The 22,530-nt window shown below is 31.3% G+C and overlaps 1 protein-coding gene across 1 annotated transcript; it reads right to left on the bottom strand.

Moving 5' to 3' along the window:
- Positions 8,151-11,138, bottom strand: LOC105162277 (NAC domain-containing protein 92). Its single transcript, XM_011080282.2, has 3 exons — positions 10,747-11,138; positions 9,598-9,878; positions 8,151-9,174 (listed from the first exon to the last, which is right to left on the bottom strand). The coding sequence occupies exons 1-3, from the start codon at positions 10,967-10,969 to the stop codon at positions 8,500-8,502; spliced, it is 1,179 nt and encodes a 392-aa protein (XP_011078584.1). The 5' UTR covers positions 10,970-11,138; the 3' UTR covers positions 8,151-8,499.

The following is a 22,530-nucleotide window of genomic DNA, read 5'->3' as shown; positions in this document are numbered from 1 at the left end:
CTCCTGAGCAACTATCTGCCCATTTATATAGATATCTACCTCTCTCAAATGCTGAAATTTAACAAATATATCATTCAAGGCTGAAGTTGAAGTTATTTGTTTCAGCACTTTCCCTTCTTTTATAAAATAAGTCTTGTCCCCTCTAATTCCCACATAATTTCCTAACTATTCAATGTACCAAGGCCCACATATTTGTACTCAACATTGTCGAATTTATAGGTTTTCCCTCCCATATATCATGTTTTTGTCATACTCCCCCCATAATGAATACTCATTGTAATGAGTCCACTATTGTTGGCTGGAAAAAAAAAATAAAAAAAAAAAAAAGAACAACAGAGATAACATTGTCAAAAAAAGAACAACAGCAAAAATAATACAAAAAATCATAAAAGAAACACAAACGTGGAGGAACAAACATGATACCAGCACACAACTTTTAACACATGAAGGGACCAAAAATCTGCCAACATTATTTTAATAATAGAACAAACCACAATCTGCCTACATGCTTGTCGAACAAAAATAAATTAAAAAGTACAAAAAAAATTAAAAAAAATAGTGTTCACATGTGAAAAAGACAACACCTTTAACACTAAAAACAAATATCATTCAACATAATTTTTAGTAATGGGTGGTTGACAAAGACAATACACAAAATCTATCTATAGTCGAGTCAAAAAATACGGTACTTAGGGATGAAAACTAACCGTAATCGGGGGAGGATCGCCATTGAGGGATGGGTCTCTAATCATCACCATTTTAGAAGCAAAAATTTTAGATTTCACACAATAATAGAGTGAAATCGTAAAATAGGAGAGACAAATTAGGGCTGAAGAATTTGGGGGAGTTCTGCTTCTGTTCGTGTCGCTTTTGAAGAATTTGGCTGAGAAGAGTCACGTGCTTTGCACGTGACTTTTAATTTAACAACTTGTACACTTCATTGTCTACGTGGCTATACTGGCTGTTTTTTCACCATGGCCTTGCCAAGTTAACAATTTCCGGTGGAAATGTTTAAATTAGCAGAAAAATTGGCAATAAAATCCTAATTTATATTTAATTGACCCATTTCTATAAATTATTGGTCAAAATATGATAACAACAAAAGTTAATGTACTAAAATTAATCACGGACAAAGTTAATGGACCAAAAAAAAAATTCCCTAAAAGTTATGATGACTAACAATGGTAGTGAATTCTTGAGCAATAGTTACCAGGAATTCTTTAAAAACCAAGGGATATTACATCATAAAATATGTAACTACACACCCCAACAAAATGGAATAGTTGAGCGGAAACATAAGCATCTCTTGCAAGTTGCAAGAGCCCTTATGTTTCAGTCATCTCTTCCTAAATATTTATGGGATGAAGTTTTTCTTACAACAACCTATATCCTAAATACACTGTCCAGTGTCACTCTTGACTGGTGCACACCATATGAAAAATTATTTAATAAACTTGTTAAGTATGACCACATGAAAGTGTTTGGATGCCTATGCTATGGTACCAATATGAATCCTTCTAAATCTAAATTTGATCCAAGAGCATTACAATACATTTTTCTTGGATACATGCATGGACAAAAAGGATACAAATTATTTGACATTAAAGAGAAACATACATCAGTAAGTAGGGATGTAGTTTTCTTTAAAAATGTCTTTCCATTCCAAGGTAAACAAACAGATTTTGTCAAAACTTTTATTCTTGTACCTTTACATGAAATTGACATTGTCTTAAGTACAGAACCTACTTTAGATCCTTAAAACAATGAGATACAAGAAACAGAGCCACCTCAGGTTATTCCAAAACTTAGAAGGTCTGTTAAAAGCGCATCTAAACCTTCTTAGTTACAGAAATTTGTATGTGATTACTCTACTGAAGGTTTGCCACCCATTGTCACTTCCTTTAGTTCAGATCTTTCTTCCTTTGTTGCTTCTATTTCTTCCCTGCATGAACCTTATACCTACAAATAGGCAGCACAGCGTCCTAGCTGGATACAAGCTATGCAGTCTGAGATTGCAGCACTTGAAGCAAATAATACTTAGGAGGTTACACCATTGCCTCCTGGGAAAAGAGCCTTGGAAATAGATGGATATTCAAACTTAAACCGCACCCAGATGGTACCATTAATAGGCATAAAGCAAGATTGGTGGAAAAGGGAGACAACAAATTGAGGGAGCAGACTTTTTTTAAAGTTTTTCCCCTATAGCTAAAGTGGTGACAGTTAGAACTTTACTGGTTGTTGCAATCTCTGCAGGGTGGCACATTCATCAACTTGATGCAAATAATGCCTTTCTACATGGAACATTGGATGAAGAGATATAAATGGATGCACCTAAGGGATATCCAGTTCCTGAAGGCCATGTTTGCAAGCTTACAAAGTCTCTTTATGGTCTCAAGCAAGCATCCAGGCAGTGGAACTATGAGTTCACTTCTAAGATGGAATCGTTTGGCTTCCATCAATCTAAACATGATTATTGCCTTTTCACTAAGTCATCCTCCACAGGCTTTATTGCTCTATTCTTATATGTTGATTGCAGGGCCTTCCATTTCCCAAATCATTGAAGTACAACAATACTTGGATGACCTATTTACTGTAAAGAACTTGGTACCAGCAAAGTACTTCTTGAAGCCAACCGCATTATAGTTCAATGTTTCCTTGATCCTTTCATAACTCATATACTTACACTTGGTCTTGGAGAGGAAGACCAAGCCAAGATGATGGAGGTTCACAAGCTTCACAAGTGTTCGAATGGTCCAAGGGGATCCCATACCCTGACAGTTCTTGCAAAGGATTTTCATAGCTCTCGGCCGAATTACAATGCACTCTCCGCCGATATCGAACCAATGTTTCATCAACCAAATGCATGCGACCTTTACTAGCATATATGCTTGCTTCCTAGCTTCCTCGCATTCTCGCAACAGTGCCCGTCATCCTCTATATGGCCAGCCTCTTCGTCCCGGCCCTCTAGCAGCGCATCTTAGCGGGACAGTCACTAAGGACCCCTCCACAACATTCTACATATTAAGTTGATTCATGTGGTTTCTGGGAAGATTGTCCTGAACGGGCCCTATCAATTGAACAAGAGTATTTTGAACAAGCTCTTGTTCCTCATTTTTTGCAAATTCTAGGCTGCTATGAGCTGAAGAGCTTTCCCTTTCTTTGTATTTGTTGCATCCTCACCTACGGCTCGATGAACATGTATGCTAGTTGCTTCATGTTCGTTGGCCTCACTGGCGATTCCTCTCAAGTCTAAGTTCTCGTTCCCCTAAGGTTTCCTTGTTGCACATTCTCCAGCCTCGGATTCCTGCCTTGATGCGAAATCCCTAAACACAAGTCCCCATTGGTGTGCTCTTTGTGGTTGTTGCTAGTGAGACCAAGCTACCTTCAAGCTTTCAGTATTGGGGTCTCTAGCTGGACCTCTAGATGGCAAAGAAGCACACAACCATGGACCATAGGAAGTCTTTGGTCCCGGGTCCTAGAAATCGTCGGCAAATTGGAGCTCACAGAATTTATATATATGTCCAAGTCGGCGGCATAAGTAACAAAATTTTGGGAGCCTCTTGTATGTGAACTTGACCAGATGCTCATCTCCCATTGGCGTGCTGATTTTCAAGGCTTGTTTAAGTGAGAGGTTAATATTGATAGCCACTCTCATTCTTAGCATTGCTCTCCAAGAGCATCCTACTGAATCCATCTCCAAATCCTTAAATATCCCCAACTTGTTTTGGATAAAATTGCAACCCCAGATTAATTTTACTCACTGGTAAATCATGAACGTGAATGTAAAAGTAGCACTAGTTGAGATCGAGAGTCACAGGATTGTCTACCTCGTATAAACCATTCAAAATCAAGATATTACGTTTCAAAACTCCATGGACAACAGTTAAAAGCTCTATTTCGATCATTCACGTGATTGGACCATAACAGAAGGCGGCCCTCTTGTAACGTCTCAATCTCAACACCCCACACCGGTAAAAGCATACTTTTGATTAAGGCACAAAAGCTTTCTAAGTTGTATGTTCGGTTGGACAATAGTTGGGCAACTAAACACAGTTGATACCCGTCAGACTCAAGAGCCATAATCCATCCAGAATCACTAAGCCCTCTTCCTCTTTTATACTCAGTTTCAACGCACTCCCCAGTCAGTCTTCGAAGCTTGAGTGGCAGCAAGTATCGTACCACATGGATTGGACAAGCAAAATCTCCTCCACTCTGATCTCCAGCCACCTGGTCGGCCGATGATGCTAGCGATCAAAACCAAAGTTGTAGACGTACTAGTTCTTCTCATGCAAAGAGAATGGTTGGAATGTTCCATTTATTCAACATAAAATATGTTAATTGAATTTTTTTTTTTCAAAATAATAACTGAGAAATTGGATAAAATCCAAATCAATAGAATTTCAAAATTTCAACTTTCATATAAATATAATTTATCCATGCATGATTATGTCTTTTTTTTTAATTTTAATTTGTCTCCTACTTATAAAAATATAATATATTTTACTATTTTAAATTTCTGTACTTTTTTTATTAAATTTAGTATACACGTATATATCAAGGATACGAATGCCATCACCGTATCTTTATGCCTATTATTTGTACGTACTTTTAGATAATAAAATAAATAATACACATAATATAACATTTACTACTCATCCCGTATTTTACTAACTATAGTCATATACTTGTTCACTCTCTCTAAACTGTACATCAATACTCACGTAACAAGTACATCAGACTTATTGTGTAATTTATACGACTTGGCCAAACCTGCTCCGAAAAAAAGATTTCCTGCGCGCAATTGTTAGCCTATTTAATACATAGGTACTTTTGAACAATAAAATAATAATACACGTACATAAACTATGGGTCACATACTTGTTCATAGTTTTTAAATTGTACACTAATATTCACATAACAATTGTATCAGACTTATTGTGTAATCAATTTTATCTGACAAAACTTGCGCGGAATAAAAAATTCCTGTGCGCGCAATTGCTGCGTAATTACACATGTAAATAGAGAGTTGGATAAGTTTAGTTTGTGATCATTCATGTCCTTAATTGGAGGAACAGTCCGAAATTGATGAGCATACATCCAACGGTTGAGTGACACTTACTTCAATCTCCATAATTCCATGCAAAAAGTTAGGAATCTTGATTAGAATATGTTTATTTATTTATTTTTTTATATAATAATAATATTATTGTGTTGAATGAAGAAGGCATATCATAAATTCAAAGAGGAGAGTTACCATACGTGCAAGCATGAATCATAGGGAAGCTTAGCTTTCAATGCTGAAAAAGCAAGCCATATTATTGTCAGAAACCAAATTAAATTATATACATATACTTCCATTTCTGATCAAATCAGCCCGGATTTGAATTAATTACTGTCATATTCTTATTTGGTAATTATAATTACTTCTCTTTAAATTTGACATAATTATAAATATTTTTTTATTGTTTGTGAAATTATAAATACCTTATTGATGATATTTACGTTTGTTTGACGGCAAATCCATTCTGTTAGTCTCCATTATGTTCTCATCGAATTTTTAATTTCTGGTGTACTAACAAAAATACTATTTTGGTTTAAGAATTATAATTCTATATACTTTTTAAAAATATTTTACGGGCTATTTGGCTTGTGAATTATTTACTTTACCCACTGTCAAATTTGCTTTTAGATTTTTTTCAATATTTCATAAAATAAAATAAAAATAAGAAAAAGTAGTATTTATTCCACCTCATATTATAGCGACTACATAATTATTTTTCATTTGAGCGTCGGTATTTGTGATTTTCCAAACAATCAGGGTATTCGTAATTTTGTCAAATCTCAAGGAGGTGACTGTAATTTATACTATTTTCTTTTAAGTGAAAACAATGAACTATATATTATTTTCATCGATTACAACCATCAGTATCAAATATTTATATCTAACAACAACAAATAACTATGGCAATCATATAATCATCAATATCAAATAACTACATCTAATCAACAACTACTATTAAAGTTGAACTAACAATCATATAATCATCAATATCAGATAATTACATATAATCAACAACTATTATTAAAGTAGAATGATACCTACTATTAGAATAGAATAACATCCCACGCGTACTCTGATTCCCCAATTGAGCTCGGTCTCGTTGGCGTATATAAGCTTTAAGGGGAGGTGAGAAATCATACATTAAGTGTATTATACTTGTAATGTGATTAATTTAATTCGATCAAATTTGATATATATATATATATATATATATGTTGCATATGTGTGTATTTTTGTTGTTTAGAAGGTGGTCCAAATGGGGGTGGAGTGGATGCATAATTTGAGGAGAAGAAAACGGATGCAGTTGCAGATTCGTAAAGAAAGCTGGGAATATTCCGACAGCTAAAACCCGTTTCTTTCTACCTTTGTGTCTACACTTCACTAAGGAATGTTATGTTTGTTAATTGGAATTTGGAGTAGTGGTTGATTGATGATGAAGTTACGGCATGTTACTTATGTAGCCTGGACTGTTGAGGATGTGTCACACCCTGTTTCATGGACACCAAATCTCAACTCTAAACTAGAATTTTCTTGCGATTATTACATGGAAAATATGTAATTCTAATCCTGTAATTTAAGAATCTGTCATCTTTTGTCATGTACGAATAATTTTCGTAATTTACTCTTATAATTTTATATTTTGGAAAGTTTATTAATTGGTGGAAAATTGCATCTGACTTGTACATGATCCTATTAAATTGCAATTTAATTCTATAACTTTGGGGATTATTTTTTTAGTCCTGTACGAATTGATTTAGATGACTAAAATTGCAATTTAATTAGGTCCTATGCAAGTCACATGCAATTTTTCGCCCAAGTATTAGAATTGCTAAAATTTTAAAATTACAAGACTAAACTGCAAAAAATCGATTCGTGGAGAACTAAAAATATCGCCCTCTAAGTTGCAAGACTAAAATTGCATGTTTCCCTTATTTCAGGACCAAGTTCATAAAGTATGTTTTAAATTGCTATTATCTTTTCGAAACGGTAAATACACATAATTATATCGATATTTCATCAATCACATAAAGTGAGGCAAAATAGCCAAACTTCTAGTCGTTTGAACCATGACCCCATATTTGTTCATAAAACATTAATCTTAAATGTTGACGCGTTATTTGTAATTAAAAGCAACAACTCACCCTACAAAATAATAATAAGTAAAAGTGACCCCTTAAGAAAAGAAAAAGAAAAAAGAAAAATGCTACCACTTGAACTTTTACAGACAACGCCATATCTAGGCAAAAGATAGTAATTTCTTTTTTTTTGGTAAACGTAATTTTCATTAATAAAAGAAACACATAATAGTACAACAAAGTTCTTCAATTGTTTTCTTTTTGTTTTCTTTTTCGAAAGATCAAGGATCGCATTGCCATTTTTTTACTCAACGGGGTTTTGTGCACAGTAGTAGTATTTTATAAAAGGATAAAATATAATTAACTACTTAACCAGTGTACAGTTCAAAAAAATGATCTATTTTATTACAAATATAAAAATAATGACTATATAGTTAGCTATGTAAGAACAAAGTTAAACTTGACTGTGGAGCTTTTGAGCTAATATAAAGTGTAAGGGATCCACAGACAACTTTTATTATTTCATAGGAAATATGAGAAAAATTATAATTTTACTCGTATAACTATTGGGACATGACAATTTTAATTTTGTATGAATTTATTTTGACATTTATATCCTATAATTGAAGGACAAAAATGGCTGAAATTTGTTAAAATAGCCGGAAAAACTCACGTGACATGTACATGTCGACAAACTTAACTGGATGTACTTTTTTTATTATTTTAATAAACTTCGATCATTTTTGTCCTCAAATGCAAAATAGTTACAATTTGCAGGACAAAATTATCAAAATAAAATCGTACCCGATTAAAATTGTCACTCTTCCATACTTATGGAACTAAAATTACAATTTTCCATATGAAACATTCTAGTGGCTTGTTAACGCCAGCTTGTCTGAAAACGTTGACAATTTCTAACCTAAATTATTGACCAAATCCACATTGGAAATTCAACTAAGAAAGTTTTCGAAATTAGTTCCAGTCATGAACTTGAAAAAGAAGTGGTCACATAACTAAAGTTTCAATTAATTATATTATTACAACTAGTTTACAAGAGGTGTGAAAGAATCAGCAGCAAACTAAGATGAAAATGACAAAAGAACTAATTCAACTGCTAAAAATGAAAGAATTGACATATATAAGTTTACACAAAGCCACAACCTTGTCAGCAAATCACCATATACGCCTATTATATCTAACATCAATCGACAACGGACATCGAAACCTCCTAAAACAAACGATAACGAAATTAGTACTATGTACATTAGTCTGCGAATCATGTAATGACCCACTCATTAATTCCAGCAGGACTAAAATACTGGCCTGCGGGCTTAGAGAATCATACTCGTATATGTCTATTCTTTAGCAATTGCTCCACAAGTCATCCAAATCCGAGATGTCAGGACTAAAGCCGAGGCCATTGAGTTCTTGATCAAACGCCTTCTTGCTCTCGATGTCTCCCTTGGAGTGCAAGGACGTTATCTCGTTGCCCATGTTCTCGGTGCTGAGTCCCGTCTCCTGAGAATGGCTGATCACCGAGTTGTTAGTGGAAAAACGCTCCATTTTTGGTGCTACTAGCCTTAAATTTGCATGGTCAGCTCCTTTGAAGGGAAAGACGGTCGTAGGGTAGCCGGAGATGATTGGGCCTAATTCGTCGTGATGCTGATGAGCATGAGACAACGATGCTTGGTAAGGGAAGACGGTTGTCGGGGGACTAGAGAAGGGGATGGTGGGGTGGAGATATGTGTAGGTTGGGGGAACAAGGAAGTGTTTTTGGTCATATTGCAAGATTTGGTCATTTGAGATTAGTCTTGATACTTTGGTTTCATGTTCATGATGATCAGTGTGATGATCTGCAGCTGCAAAACTTGAAGTAGGGATTTGATCATTGGAATTGCAAGTGTAGTCTGTGAGTGGAGGGAGTGTAGGGCTGTCCAAGAGATGATCCACAAATGAGTCAATTCTTGCTAGTTCCACACCTGGGCTTCTTCTAACTGCTGTGTTCTTGTGGAAGACTCTACACACAACCCATTCCTCCTGCCCATCACATGGTACAAAATCACATACTTTTTTCACTACTAAGTTCCTTCAAATTGGCACAAAAGAAAGAAAAGAATACTTCAAATAGGGCAGAAAAATAAATCAATCTATTCGATACTCTATTCGAACTGTCCATCTGAGTAATTAAATTTGAGGGCTAAAAACGCCAAATTATCCGTGCTCGATTCATATTTAACTCAACTAACTCCCGTCCAAATCCGACTAGGTTAAAAATCATACCAAACATATATGCAAATTAACAAATTTAAACAGTAACATGTTCGACTTTCCACGACTCCTTATATATATACGCGTGATTTCAAGAATATATATGTACTTAAAGGGGAAGAATAATTCATATAAAGGAAGCCAAAAAATGGCAATTAATTCCTTTTGAAGAGAGTAGATGGAAGTAAGTACCTTTGCTGCCCTAGAGAAGTTATAGTTAGAAAAGTTGCCCTCCAGCCTGTATTCATGCATCACCCAATTGGTCTTCTCTCCTTTAGGAGCTCTCCCTTTGTAGAAAACAAGGGTCTTTTTCATCCCAACAAGGCTGTTCCTCCCCTTGCTGATCTCCTTATCCTTCCCAGTAGCCTTCCAGTACCCTGATTCTGTTGCTCTATTTGTTCTCATCCCTGTTGGGTACTTCCTGTCCCTCTGGCAAAAGAAGAACCACTCTTTTTCTCCCATCTTAGCCTTCTCTGCACAATCAAACCAGCTAACATGTATCAATTTTCACTAATATTTCGGTCCGATCTCACATCTTCTATTCTATTTAATACATACGCACCACATACACCAAATCACGCTTTACCTAATGATCTCAAAATTAAGAAAGTACAACACATTTAGTCTAGTAAAGTTTAGGACTAAATGAGTCGAGTTTTTCTTAAATTTTGGTACTATTTTAAAAATTGTATATATCAGAGGACCAAATATTGCACCACTAAAGGAAATAAATTATAGAAGTCGAGTATATATAATTAAATGAAGTAAAAGATGCAATATATAAGATTTGCAATATGATCAATTTAGTACTGTAAGATTTGTAATAGAAAATCCAAATCCCGAATCTAAGTATATACATGTATAACATTATTTCCTGGATCTAGAAATTGAATTTTTTTTATTTTTGGATTTTGAATTTTCCATTAAATTATATTGGAAAGTCTTCTGAATTATAACTACAACTTGATAATATATATATATATATATATGTGTTTGATTTATATATATTCATATTGAGATAAACTATTTCAACTTGATTAGTACGAAAATACACACATGTTCTCATGAATTGCTTAGATATTAATTCAAACCTCCTAATAATAATTAAAAAAAAAAAAAAGATTATAAGCTATGATTGAAAAGAAGTAGACAAAAAGTGTTACTTTCCCACAGCTAAAATGATGAATCTTTTCAATTACTTTTAGTACTTGGAAAGATCATTTACCAACTTTTTCACATAATCATATCAAAGAAAAGCATCATTCATCATTTCAGATGTTAACACATGAAAGAAATATATATATATGTATATGTATGTATGTATGTGTGTATGTATATTACTTGGCAAATCCCAGGGTTCACACTTGTTAAGATCAGCTTCTCCGATAGCTCTAGCCGTGAACCGTCGATCGATCACCTTCTTGATGAGATAGTGCATGATGATCTCCTCATCGGTGGGATGGAATCTGAACCCCGGTGGAAGCTCCACCACTGCATACTCCTCGTCTTCCTCGCTGCTGTTATTCACCGCTGATGGACCTGCACCACCATACCCTCCTTCCATTCTTTCCAACAACAACAACAAAACCTCTCTCTCTCTCTCTCTCTCTCTATATATATATATATATGTATATATATAGCAAGAAAGTAACTAAGAAGATCAAATTTTGAACCTAGGAACTGTCTGAAAGTAGAAAGGGGAAATGGAGGAAGCAAATGAGAAAGAAGAAGAGATTGGATGGAGGGTTGTTGTTATATAGAGACTTGGGGGGTGGGGTGGGTGGTGGGGGGGAGTGGATGTTGAAGTTTCTTGGTGAGAAAGGAAAATGAGAGGGAAATTGTGGTGGGAATGGAATTATATTGCTAGTAAGGGACGAAACCAGCTGAGTTAGACTTTTTCATTATTTTGAATTAATGAATTGCAATGTAAGTTTACTGCACTGAAGCTATGCTCTAGATGTGGGCTTGTTCAAACACTCCAAATTTCTAATCTCAATTCAACCCCAATATTTTACCCCCCACCATCCCTCTAATTTACTCTGATTCTTTGCCCTTTTTATCTTATCTCATCCAAGAAAAATGATATAGAATTATAGATCTGATTGGGACAAGAATTTTTTTATTTTTTATGTATTTGATTGGATATGTGAGATAAAAATATAATGATGATATTTGATATGATATGTAAATAGTTTTTTGAGTCTAGTGCAATGTGTTTGAGAAATTTTATACGGAGACGAGATATTTTTCTTGCAATTAAACAGACTTTTTGTGTTAACTGGAATGGGATATTTCTCCCAAGCAAGCACAGACTAAGGCAAAGAATTCTTTATCTTATGTTTCGACTTGATCATTGTAGTTCTCAATTATTCATGAGGTAGAGTTTGAACTGAGATTTCGTCATTTGATGTGAATGTATAGTATGTTTGGGCAATTATATTGATTAAGTTGGATGATATTACAATTGATTATTTTAATCGAAAGTTGGGGGGTGGGGTGGGGGGAATTGTAATGAATAGTAAATTAACAATACTATGCAGTAGCTATTAACTATTATGATCCCAATTGGAGGTCCAGGTGACCTCGAGGGTGGTCCGATGCAGAGATGTTTGAAACCTAAAAAAGACGAACATATATATCTTAAGGCTTGCTGGAAGGTCCCTAGCCAAGATTATTCGATACTTAATTTAATTAGGTGCAAGATTAAGGAAGAAGATAAATAATATTAATATTCTCTAAGCTAAAAGTGACGTACCTTTTTCAAAATAGCTCTTTATGAGTATGGATCCACGTAGAGTGATCTTGGCCTTCCAAGTATGGCCAGGTCTGATCGAATCAAATGCAAAGCGATTCGATTAAAAATACGTGGATCCTAATCCTATCGAGGTATTCCGCATTTACAGGGGTACTTTTGTCTTTTCATCATCTTTCCAAATACATCCCTATCATATTGTTTCAACTTTTTTTTTCTTTTGTCATAATTAATAACCATGGAATTCAATATTGGTTTATTGTACTACAACATTCAAAGAATTTATTATTTTTCACATCCTCTTTAAATTCATGGGCTCAAAGATGTTGATGGTGGATGCTGCCATCATGCTGATGATGACCATGCTTTCAGATGTGGGGATGGGGATGGATGTGTGAGGGGGAAGATACACGTTTAGCCAACGCGGAACACTGCGGAAAATGCCTGGATTTGTGTTGTTGATGGTCATTATGTTAATTCCAGATTTATGTAATAATAGTCAACATCCAATACACATAATCCACATATACATGAGAATATGCCTTTTTCATTCATTATATATCATATTCTTTAGGATAAATTAGGAAAAATAATATTTTTCGTCTCATCTTACTTATTTTTGGCATATTAATTATGGGATTTTCACTTTTGATTCTATAATTTTTATAAAATAATATTTTCTATCTCATAACACATTTTTATTAGATACTTTAATGGAAAATACCATATCTTTAGCACGTGGGTTTTAGGGCCTTTACACTTTTAGTCTCATTGATTTCAGGACTCTCACTTTTCAAACACTCCTTACACTTTACAAACACTCCTTACCCACTATAAAATTACGTACAAAATATATCCCTTGACGGGTATCAATACAATATATCAGGGGGTGTTTGTATAAAATTTTGCTATAAATAGATGGTATATTTATAATTATAATTATTTATTTCTACAAATTTTTATTTTTTCACACTACAATTATTTTTTATATATTTACAGAAATCGCGTGCGATAATAACTAATTAATAACTTATTTTTTAAAAAATAGAGGCAAATTTATTAGTGAAGAAAGAAATTATTTTATTGACAAATTAAGAGTGAATTAAAAAAAAGAAATAAATAAATAATAAATGGGGCAGAAAGCAAGGGTTTTGGGAGAGTGATTGATGGGTGTTAGACACTTTTATTTAAATACATAATTTTTTAGTTTAGGTTTTTTTGACTTTAGGGAAGGGGAAAACCACATCAAATTAAAAGATTAAGCTTCAATCTTCATCTTTCTCTCTGGGCTGACGTCACCCTATCCATTCTCTCACCTCACCCCTCTCCTCCTACTTCAGATAAATTGATCGAATCAAATTTAGAAATTTAATAGACTTAAAGGCAATTTTCGTCCCTTAATTTCAGGTCATTCTCGTTTTAGTCCCCTAAATTACTAGGGTTTTATTTTAGTCCCGTAAAATTAAAAAATCTCAATTTTGGTATAAATTTGATCGGAAAGTTGAGTTACTTGTGATTGGCTGAAAATAAAAGGCTTAAAGGCAATTTTCGTCCCCTACATTCAGGTCATTCTCGTTTCAGTCCCCTAACTTCAGGCCATGTCTTCACCACATCATCTTTTTTAATCAACCACATGCAAGCCCCAATTTAAAAAGTCACATGCCTGGCATGTGACTTTTTTCGGCAAGTGACTCAACTTTCCGACCAAATTTGTACCAAAATTGAGATTTTTTTTAGTTTTACGGGACCAAAATGGAAGCCTACTAACTTAGGGGACGAGAATGGCATGAAGTTAGGGGACGAAAATTGCCTTTAATCCAATTTAATATATACTAAAATCAAATTGAAAAATTCAATTTTTAGTATCGATTTATGGAATCGTACGAATATCGAAATATTATTTTTATGTGTAAGTTAATTAAATTTATACTATTTTCGTTATTCTGAATTACTGAAAGATAAAATTCTTAATTCTAAATTTTAATTTTTGACAACTTTTATATGTTTCTTACAGAAAAAATAGATATACTGAAATTCGACCCCCAAATATCTAAAAATTCAATCGAATTATCAAAATCGAACCGATTAATTATTTAATTTGGTAGTGATATAGTATTTTTGCGTGCTGAATTTTTTATTTAATTACTATGATTTCTATTCTATTCGATTAAGTTTTACCGAATGAAAACCACTAGTTCTTGCTATATTTGTACGGACATGAATACAGAAATACGAACACGATACGATATGTACATGGAGTAGAATAATTTTTAAAATCATAAAATATAATACGGAATACAAATTAATATACAATATTACATGTATATATTTATATTGTTGAATTATAAAAAAGAAAAGATAAATTGAAGCTTTAATGTAATTATTAGAATACAAATGAGCATTAGGCGCTAAAACACATTATTACTTAAAATTTCAATAATTTGTAGTCATAAGATACAAAATAATTAGCCGAATTACATAATAATAATGGTGAGATAAATTTACTTTTATTATCAAAATACCACAAAGTTTTTCTCTTTCTTTCATTTTGCTCCAAATATTTAGATACAATATTAATTAGGGGGAAAGTGCAAGTAACCCCTTTGTGATATCGCAAATGCGTAAATTACCCCCTTATGAAAAAAATAAATAGTGATTGATCTTCCTGTATTTTTTAAAATACAACAATTTATCTTCCTATACTTTTTAAAATGAAGCAATTTACCTCCCTATGTAAGGAGAAAAATTGTTTCACTTTTAAAAAGTACAGGGGGGTAAATTACTATATTTTTTTATATGGGGTAATATGCTCATTTTCAATATCACAAGGGGATAAATTGCTATTCACCCTATTAATTAGTATCCTTTGCCGGATCCAAACGTATCGAAAGTACTTTTAATAATAAACACATATCTGGAATTATTTTCTCTTTTTCCTTATAAAAAAAATTAAAATACTTATTAAAAGAAATATTATTTTTCACTATGGTTAATTAACATAGTTAAAGACAAAAAATCATGGTGGATACTAATTAATCGCGGCTGCGCAACGGCTATTAGCCGTTGTCTTTGCAAGCGACGTCAAAACATTTGCTACGACTTAAAAGTACGACAAATATTTTGACTATAGTTAACACCATATCGAGATATATGGTACTTAAAATTTTGAATCAATTTTATCTGATCATCGCACATAACATTGATTTATTTTGATTTTTAATGTACAATATCAAGAGCATGGAGGACGGCTATTTTAATATGAGATATATCACATGAATCATAAATATCAAAATAATCGAATAATCTGGATGAGTTGACACGTATTAGGATTTCAAACATACTGCACCAAATTGTAATGATTCAAAATGAATGACGTGGATCCAGAGTTGAGTATTTTTGTGTTTTGAGTTCCTAAAATGGAGAGGACTCGGTTTTACTGACAAATCGTGTCGGTGCCTTATTATGTACGTACTCGTCAAGGAATTTTACAGTTAGTTTTATATATTTTTATTATTATTATTATTATTTTTTAATCAACTTATTCAAAACATAGCGATGTTTTAAAATTTGAATCATTGATCGAATAAAAAAATTGATTGAGACAAGAGTTATTGGTTTAATTGCCGAGTGAATCTAAGTCAAATAAATAATGTCATAATTATGTTACAATAAAAATTAATATATTAGCCAAAATTTGATAATAAAATCAATATAGAGTTTTTAGGTCAAGAATAAAAGTAAAAGAACTCTGTAATAAAAAAAATAATGAATTATTTACCATTATATTAAGTTATGAATGAATTTTATTCCCTTTAAATAGTTAGCATGCCCCATTCTTAAAATAATAAATGAATATTATTTTATTAATTATGATCTAGTAACTTAGGTAGTCATAGAAAATAAAATTTTGATTAGATTATGGGATTAAAACTTTGTTAATTTATGAATATATAATTCAGTTAATTATTATAATGTGGGTGTTGGTTTATTGGGACTTTCCTCTATTTTAATATAGAATGTGTTCAATTTAATTTGTGTCAATTCTTGAAAATTCTAGAAAAGATCGTGAACTTGCCAGTTCACTTGATTCGAGACTGAATCAATTCGGTGACGGTTCAATTAGCCTAGTTGATTCGGGCTGGGTTTTAAAACATTAGAGCAGATAATGTGTCTAGATTGGTTATTCAGACGCGAAGGTATGTTTGTTTTGTTTTTGTTCTCAACTATTGATTTTTAAATTAAATTTTATTTTTGTATCGAATAATAGGTTAAAAATAAGAATATATTTGGATCAAGTATTACATATTAGTACATTTTGTGAAAGTGTTTTTATGAAAAAGACGTAATAGATCGAAAACGTATTCGGACTAAAAAGTTATATAATATATATATATTTTTTTTTAACAAAAAGACATGATCGAATGAAAATATATTCGAATTAAATATTTTTTTGATAGTATATTGTATGAAAAAAAACGTGATTGAATGTCTTTGTGTTGTGTTATGCGATAGTTTTTGTACGAAATATATATTTTCATCATGATATTTTCTAGTAATTTTTTTGTATAAAAAAACTGTAGTATTTTATAATAGTTTTTATCTGATTAGACGAGATAAAATGAATTTTCTAAAATTTATGGTCAAATCCGGCAAAAAAGAAATCAAAAAGCTTAAATAAATATGAGCGCACAATATTGAAAAAGGCTAAATATATTTTACACTGCTAAAGTATATATGCTATATCCATCAATTACTTCTGTTGGACTAAAGAAACTCACTTGCTTTGGATTCACTGATTTTGGAGTGAACTAAACCCAGTGGCTCAGTAGCCTTTCTTTGTCAATTGGATCCTGGTTCTAGGGCGCCCTAGTAAGTTGAAGAGTCGCCTTCCCTTGTACCGAGAAGCAAGTTCAGACGAAGGATAAGGGGCTCGTCTATTAGTTGCACTCCTAAGCCAGTGGCTCAGTAGCCTTTCTTTGTCGATTGGATCTTGGTTTTAGGGCGCCCTAGTAAGGTGAAGAGTCGCCTCCCCTTGTACCGAGAAGCAAGTTCAGACAGAAGGATAAGGGGCTCGTCTATTAGTTGTTATTAGTTGATGGGGCTATCTCAGATATCTCGACTAAAGAAAGCCCTGTCTTTGAGATAATCCTTAAATTAAAGATAAATAGATAGAAATAGCATGGACTATTAATAATATGATATACATATATATATATATTCACTTTAATATGCTCTATAGTAAAATATATTGGTTAATTTGACTTTAAATTTTATTCAACTACATTGTTACTAATATTGGATTAGTAAAAATTAATCAAGTAGAAAATCATTATTTCAAATTTGATGTATATATAGTCGTATTGATCTACTAAAGGTTTATAAATTCAATAATATTAAATTAACGAATAAAATTGTATTTTGATGCATTAAAATTTTACCCATCCGATATATGTACCTACAGGTATTTTAGGATATAGGCTCTATCCATACCCAAAAAAATTATATTAATAGGTATGTATCTGACTTTGGGTCTAATGTAAAAGTATTAGGTATGATTTTGGGTCTAATTATTGTCAAATCTGACGTGTTGAACTTAAGGTTATGTTAAGGGATGAAATAGAATTAGTGCTAGGGAAAAAAGAAAAGAAAAGGGGGGAAAACACCCATTTACCCCCAATATTACCTCACTCGGCATTTGAACGTCAAAACAACAGGCTTGATGGGACGTGCAATATTTTTAGAATTACAAAATAGTCCTGTAATTTTTTTATGTATTATGCGATTTTGGTCCTTTCGATACTGAATTTTTGCAAAAATTGTCGAAACAAATTATGCTCACTGGCGATGTTGGTATTTTTATCATTTATCTTTTAAAAGGTTGCAAAAGAGTCTTGTAACTTTTTGACATTTCATAATTTTGGTCCTGCCAGTGCCAAATTTTGCAAATGTTGCTGAAATAAATCATGTGCCACGTCCCTTTTCTTTTTTTTTTTTAATTTTTTGTCCTTGTTGACAAAAGTGAACCAATCAGAACAAAATCCCATTTTAAATGAACCCTGTGAGGCCCATATAATCTATTCCAATGAGTTTTGCAAACTGACCAAAATTGCGAAATGTCAAAAAATTATAGGACTCTTTTGCAATCCTATAAAAATAAAGGATAAAAATGTCAAAGTACCAAAAATACAGGGAAAAAAACATATTTAAGTCATTATTATCATTAAAATTATATCTAATATAATGCACAAACACAAGTAAGAAGTTCATAAATTTATCTTACTCCGAAAGTACTATCATTGATCTTCTCAATACGCGTCCAAAACTTCAATATGCATATTTATACAATCAAATTTCAAAGAATTATTTTGCATTTAATAAATTTATATTAATCGAGTATTAATTTATTAATTAAATAAAATTTAAATCAAAGTAATTGATAAATTTTATTATAGAGAGGAATTTAAGTGGATATATCATATTATTAATAATTAAGGATATTTTTGTTAAATTTCCTTTATTCTAAAAAATTATCTCAAATATCGAAAAATAAGTGAAGATTTTTTCAGTTTAAGAGAGTAATTGATGAGAACGACGTCCTTCAAAAGTATGTAATATATCAGCCCGATAAAAACGACCCTTTGAAAATGAAAACAAATGAGACCTGAACTCGTCAAATTACTGACATTTGGATATTTTTTAAGGTTTTATTTAAATTGATACAATTGAAATTATAGATTTCAAATTCTAATAACAAATTCTTTGAATTGTTTTGATCATTCTAAAATCAATAAATTTCACATTTGAATTGTATTTCAGCGCACACTAATGAATTTTAATTTTTTTTATATCGAGTCATTGAATTTTATTTAATTAAAATTCTTTCTACAAATTCAAATCCACTCATCCAAACGCAACTTGACATAATTTTTGCAGTAATATTTTCTATTTTTTCTCTTTTTTGATGATTATAAAATATAAAAAGTCAAATTGGTAGATATAATAGTTCTATTAACAAAATAATAAAATATAAAACTATATAAGTAAGACTTTACTGCACCCAAAAAATAAATAAATATACAATTTAAAAACGGCCAAATTAATTGACTTTATTTTGTATGTTAGGTAGGGATGTGGAAAATTGAAAAAAATTGGTCCCTAATCCCTCACTAGCTGTCACTGCACCAATTGATGAACAGTCAAAAGTAATTAATATTTTAACAAAGTTTCGTACTTCTGTTATCTTTCACTTTTATCTAGAAGGTAAAATTTATTTAAGATTAAGGGGTGTTTGGCTAAATTTATTTAAAATATTGTATAAATTGTATATTTTTTTAAAAAAAATTAAAGCTTATGAAATATTATATTTTTTTAGAAAAATAAACTTTTGAAAGTGTCGGATAAAGTAAAATTATGAAACTCACAAGACGATATAATAACGATAATTATGTAATTAATATGATAATCATTTCTTTGGTTCTATAAAAGCTCGTTTTTCTTTTTTTTCAAGAATTTTACCAAACTAATTTTTAGGGATAATTACACTCCCTTTCCATGAGGTTCAGTGTAACTACACGTAGATCTCATGTGGTTTGAGAAATTACATCTAGCATCTCTCAAGTTTGCTTCCATTTAACAAATAAGTTCCCCTATTAGTCAAAATTTACTGAATTTTTTTTATATAAACAAAAAAATTGAATTCAAATTGATATTTACCCTTGATTGATACTGACTTATTACAAATTAAATAATTTTTTTTCCGACTAAACTACCCTTGTAACGGTAAAAATATATCTATTCACATAGATAAATGCGTGAAGATGTATGAAGGTAATTTGTTCACAAAAGATTTATTTAACCTGCAATAAATCAGTATGAGAAAACTAGAGGTAAATACAGATTTTTTTTCTGACTCTTTTGTTAACATAAGCAAATTCTGTAAATTTTGATTAATGGAGGGACTTATTATTAGACGGAAGCAAACATCAGGATTATTAGATGTAATTTCTTAAACAACAGAGGATTTACATATAATTACATGAAATTTTAAAAGAAGAAAATATAATTCTCCCTAATTTTTAATATTTTATGAGCATTCATATATCTTATAAGATATTTTAAAAAGCCCGACACTATCTCACACTTTTGTCTCTGTCATTGGGTTTATTATAACACCCTTCCTTGGTAGGTAATTTACTTGTCTAGATTTTTTTTTTTTTTTTCTAAATAAATAAATTTTTATTTCCAAAACTACAATCTTTATCGAAATAATAATGTAAATCATTATTTCTGAGCCACTACAACGATACCATAAAAATATAAAAAATAATCTATATTAATATAAAAAAGAAAAAAAATTTACATTCACAAATGATAATTAACGATACCGCTGTACCAATTTTCAGGAAAACGAAACATATCTTTCAATTGATAAGGTAAACTAACTTATTCAACTTTTTAATTTTACATTAATTGAAAAATTAGTTTTTTTTTCTTTTTTCTTTTTTTTTGAATGTATTGGTTTATTTATAATATATTTTAAAATATAAAATATTATTTATTATATGTACATATATATTTATATTAAAATTTCTTAAAATAAATTTGCAAAATATAGGGACATCATAATAGAGGTTTATATTGAAACAGTGATATGCTAAATTACAAAATTTATTACTTTATTTTATCCCACCATTTTCAATTTTTAAAATAAAGTGAAATTTTCAGCAGAAACCTGAAAAAAGGGCTAAATATTGTTAGAATTTGAATATATTAATTTCAACCATCAATAATTAATATACGCCAATTATCAATATCAAATATGTATTAATTAATTAATAATTATTATTGTACTAGATTAACGACTACTATTAAATTAAATCAATATCTATACATTAACAAGACTCGAACTCATAATCTCTCTTTTTTTGTTTTTTTAAGCGATGAACTATTTATTAATTGAAATAACTCGATTACCATAATTCCTGTCAAATATCAATACCTAATAAAGATAATTACAACAATCATACCCTGATCAATAATATCAAAAAAATAAAATATAATCAATAATTACTATTACAGTATGCAGGAGAACAACATTGCACACATATAGAGAGGTTTGAACCCACGATCTCTAAGATCATACAGCCAAAATTTCGACAACTATGCAGGACTTCATTGATGAACGCATAATTTCTTAGTCATAAAATCACAACTTCGTCAACTAAGTCGAACCTAATTTACCAAGAAAAGTAAAAAAATGGCCCAACATGAACATGTACCAAATCTCACACCTTCTATCCATTCAACATCCAATAGACATTATTTCTTACAAGCCCAACTAGTGTGTGTGTGTGTATATATATATATATTATATACTTGATGAATATTTCTAGAAAATTCTTGCAAGCCCAATGAGCTGTGTCTTTATCTAGCAGCTCAAAGCCCATAACAATAAAAAAAACTGTAGCTAGAAGCTGTTCTTGGAGTGACACGACAACGGCGACGATGATGTCATAATAATACACTACAAAGAAGTTAATGGGTTATTTTTTATTAATAAAAATAAATAAATTATATTAATATAATTTAAATTAATATATTAATATTATTATTACGGTTCGTGGTTAGAAACTGCGATTCGAATTAAAAAACTTTTTTTTTTTAGAAATATTTGTGCCCAAGTAGGGGTTTGAAACCCACTACACCAAGTCAAACCGCGATTTGAGCACAAATTTTAAAAAAAAAGTTTTTAAGATTATTGTCAAAATATTTGCTACAAATTCACTCTTAAGATCACTCATGTTTTCTTTTTCATAAAAGCGCTGATTACATTATTATATCACTCTTTCAGTAAATCGGGTGATTCAAAAATACATCGATTCGGTCAATACATTAATATAATAAGGAATTATGAAATAAATCACAATAAAATCACATAAAATCAAATATATATCCACATGTAAAAGGTAAAACTCGAACTCATGATTCCGAACTTATTCATTAAAGCTCAACCATTAAGCTAAGACATCATCGACAAAATCAATCACATTTTAAAAAATGAGAACTGGCAACTTCTCCGAAATGTATTTCTTACACTTTTATCACACAGGTTCCTCAGAGATTATATTTTTCAATTTCAGTCTTACGATACTTTATAATATAATTCTATCAAATATATTTTATAAATACAAAAATATATCCCCGAAAATAAACACTTATTAAAAAATGCATATTTTAATAAATTTTCATTTCAAAAGTACTTGCAAACGTGCAGTTTGTCTAGTGACAGTATTGCACCTAGAGGTAGTTGTATTCCTAGGGCACAAGGTTTCCAAATTTGTAAAAGTGTATATATACACATTCTTGGCCTTTTC

This window comes from Sesamum indicum, linkage group LG5 (assembly GCF_000512975.1).
Source record: "Sesamum indicum cultivar Zhongzhi No. 13 linkage group LG5, S_indicum_v1.0, whole genome shotgun sequence".
NCBI classification, from domain to species: Eukaryota; Viridiplantae; Streptophyta; class Magnoliopsida; order Lamiales; family Pedaliaceae; genus Sesamum; species Sesamum indicum.
The sequence above is the reverse complement of the archived record's forward strand: the minus strand, read 5'-3'. Positions and strand labels throughout refer to the sequence as shown.

Excerpts from the sequence above, each read along its gene's own strand:
- LOC105162277 (XM_011080282.2), bottom strand. The coding sequence starts at position 10,969 with ATGGAAGGAGGGTATGGTGGTGCAGGTCCATCAGCGGTGAATAACAGC. Across the intron at positions 9,879-10,746 it reads TGAACCCTGGGATTTGCCAA|AGAAGGCTAAGATGGGAGAA; the intron begins GTAATATACATA and ends TTGATTGTGCAG. Across the intron at positions 9,175-9,597 it reads ACTTCTCTAGGGCAGCAAAG|GAGGAATGGGTTGTGTGTAG; the intron begins GTACTTACTTCC and ends TGTGATGGGCAG.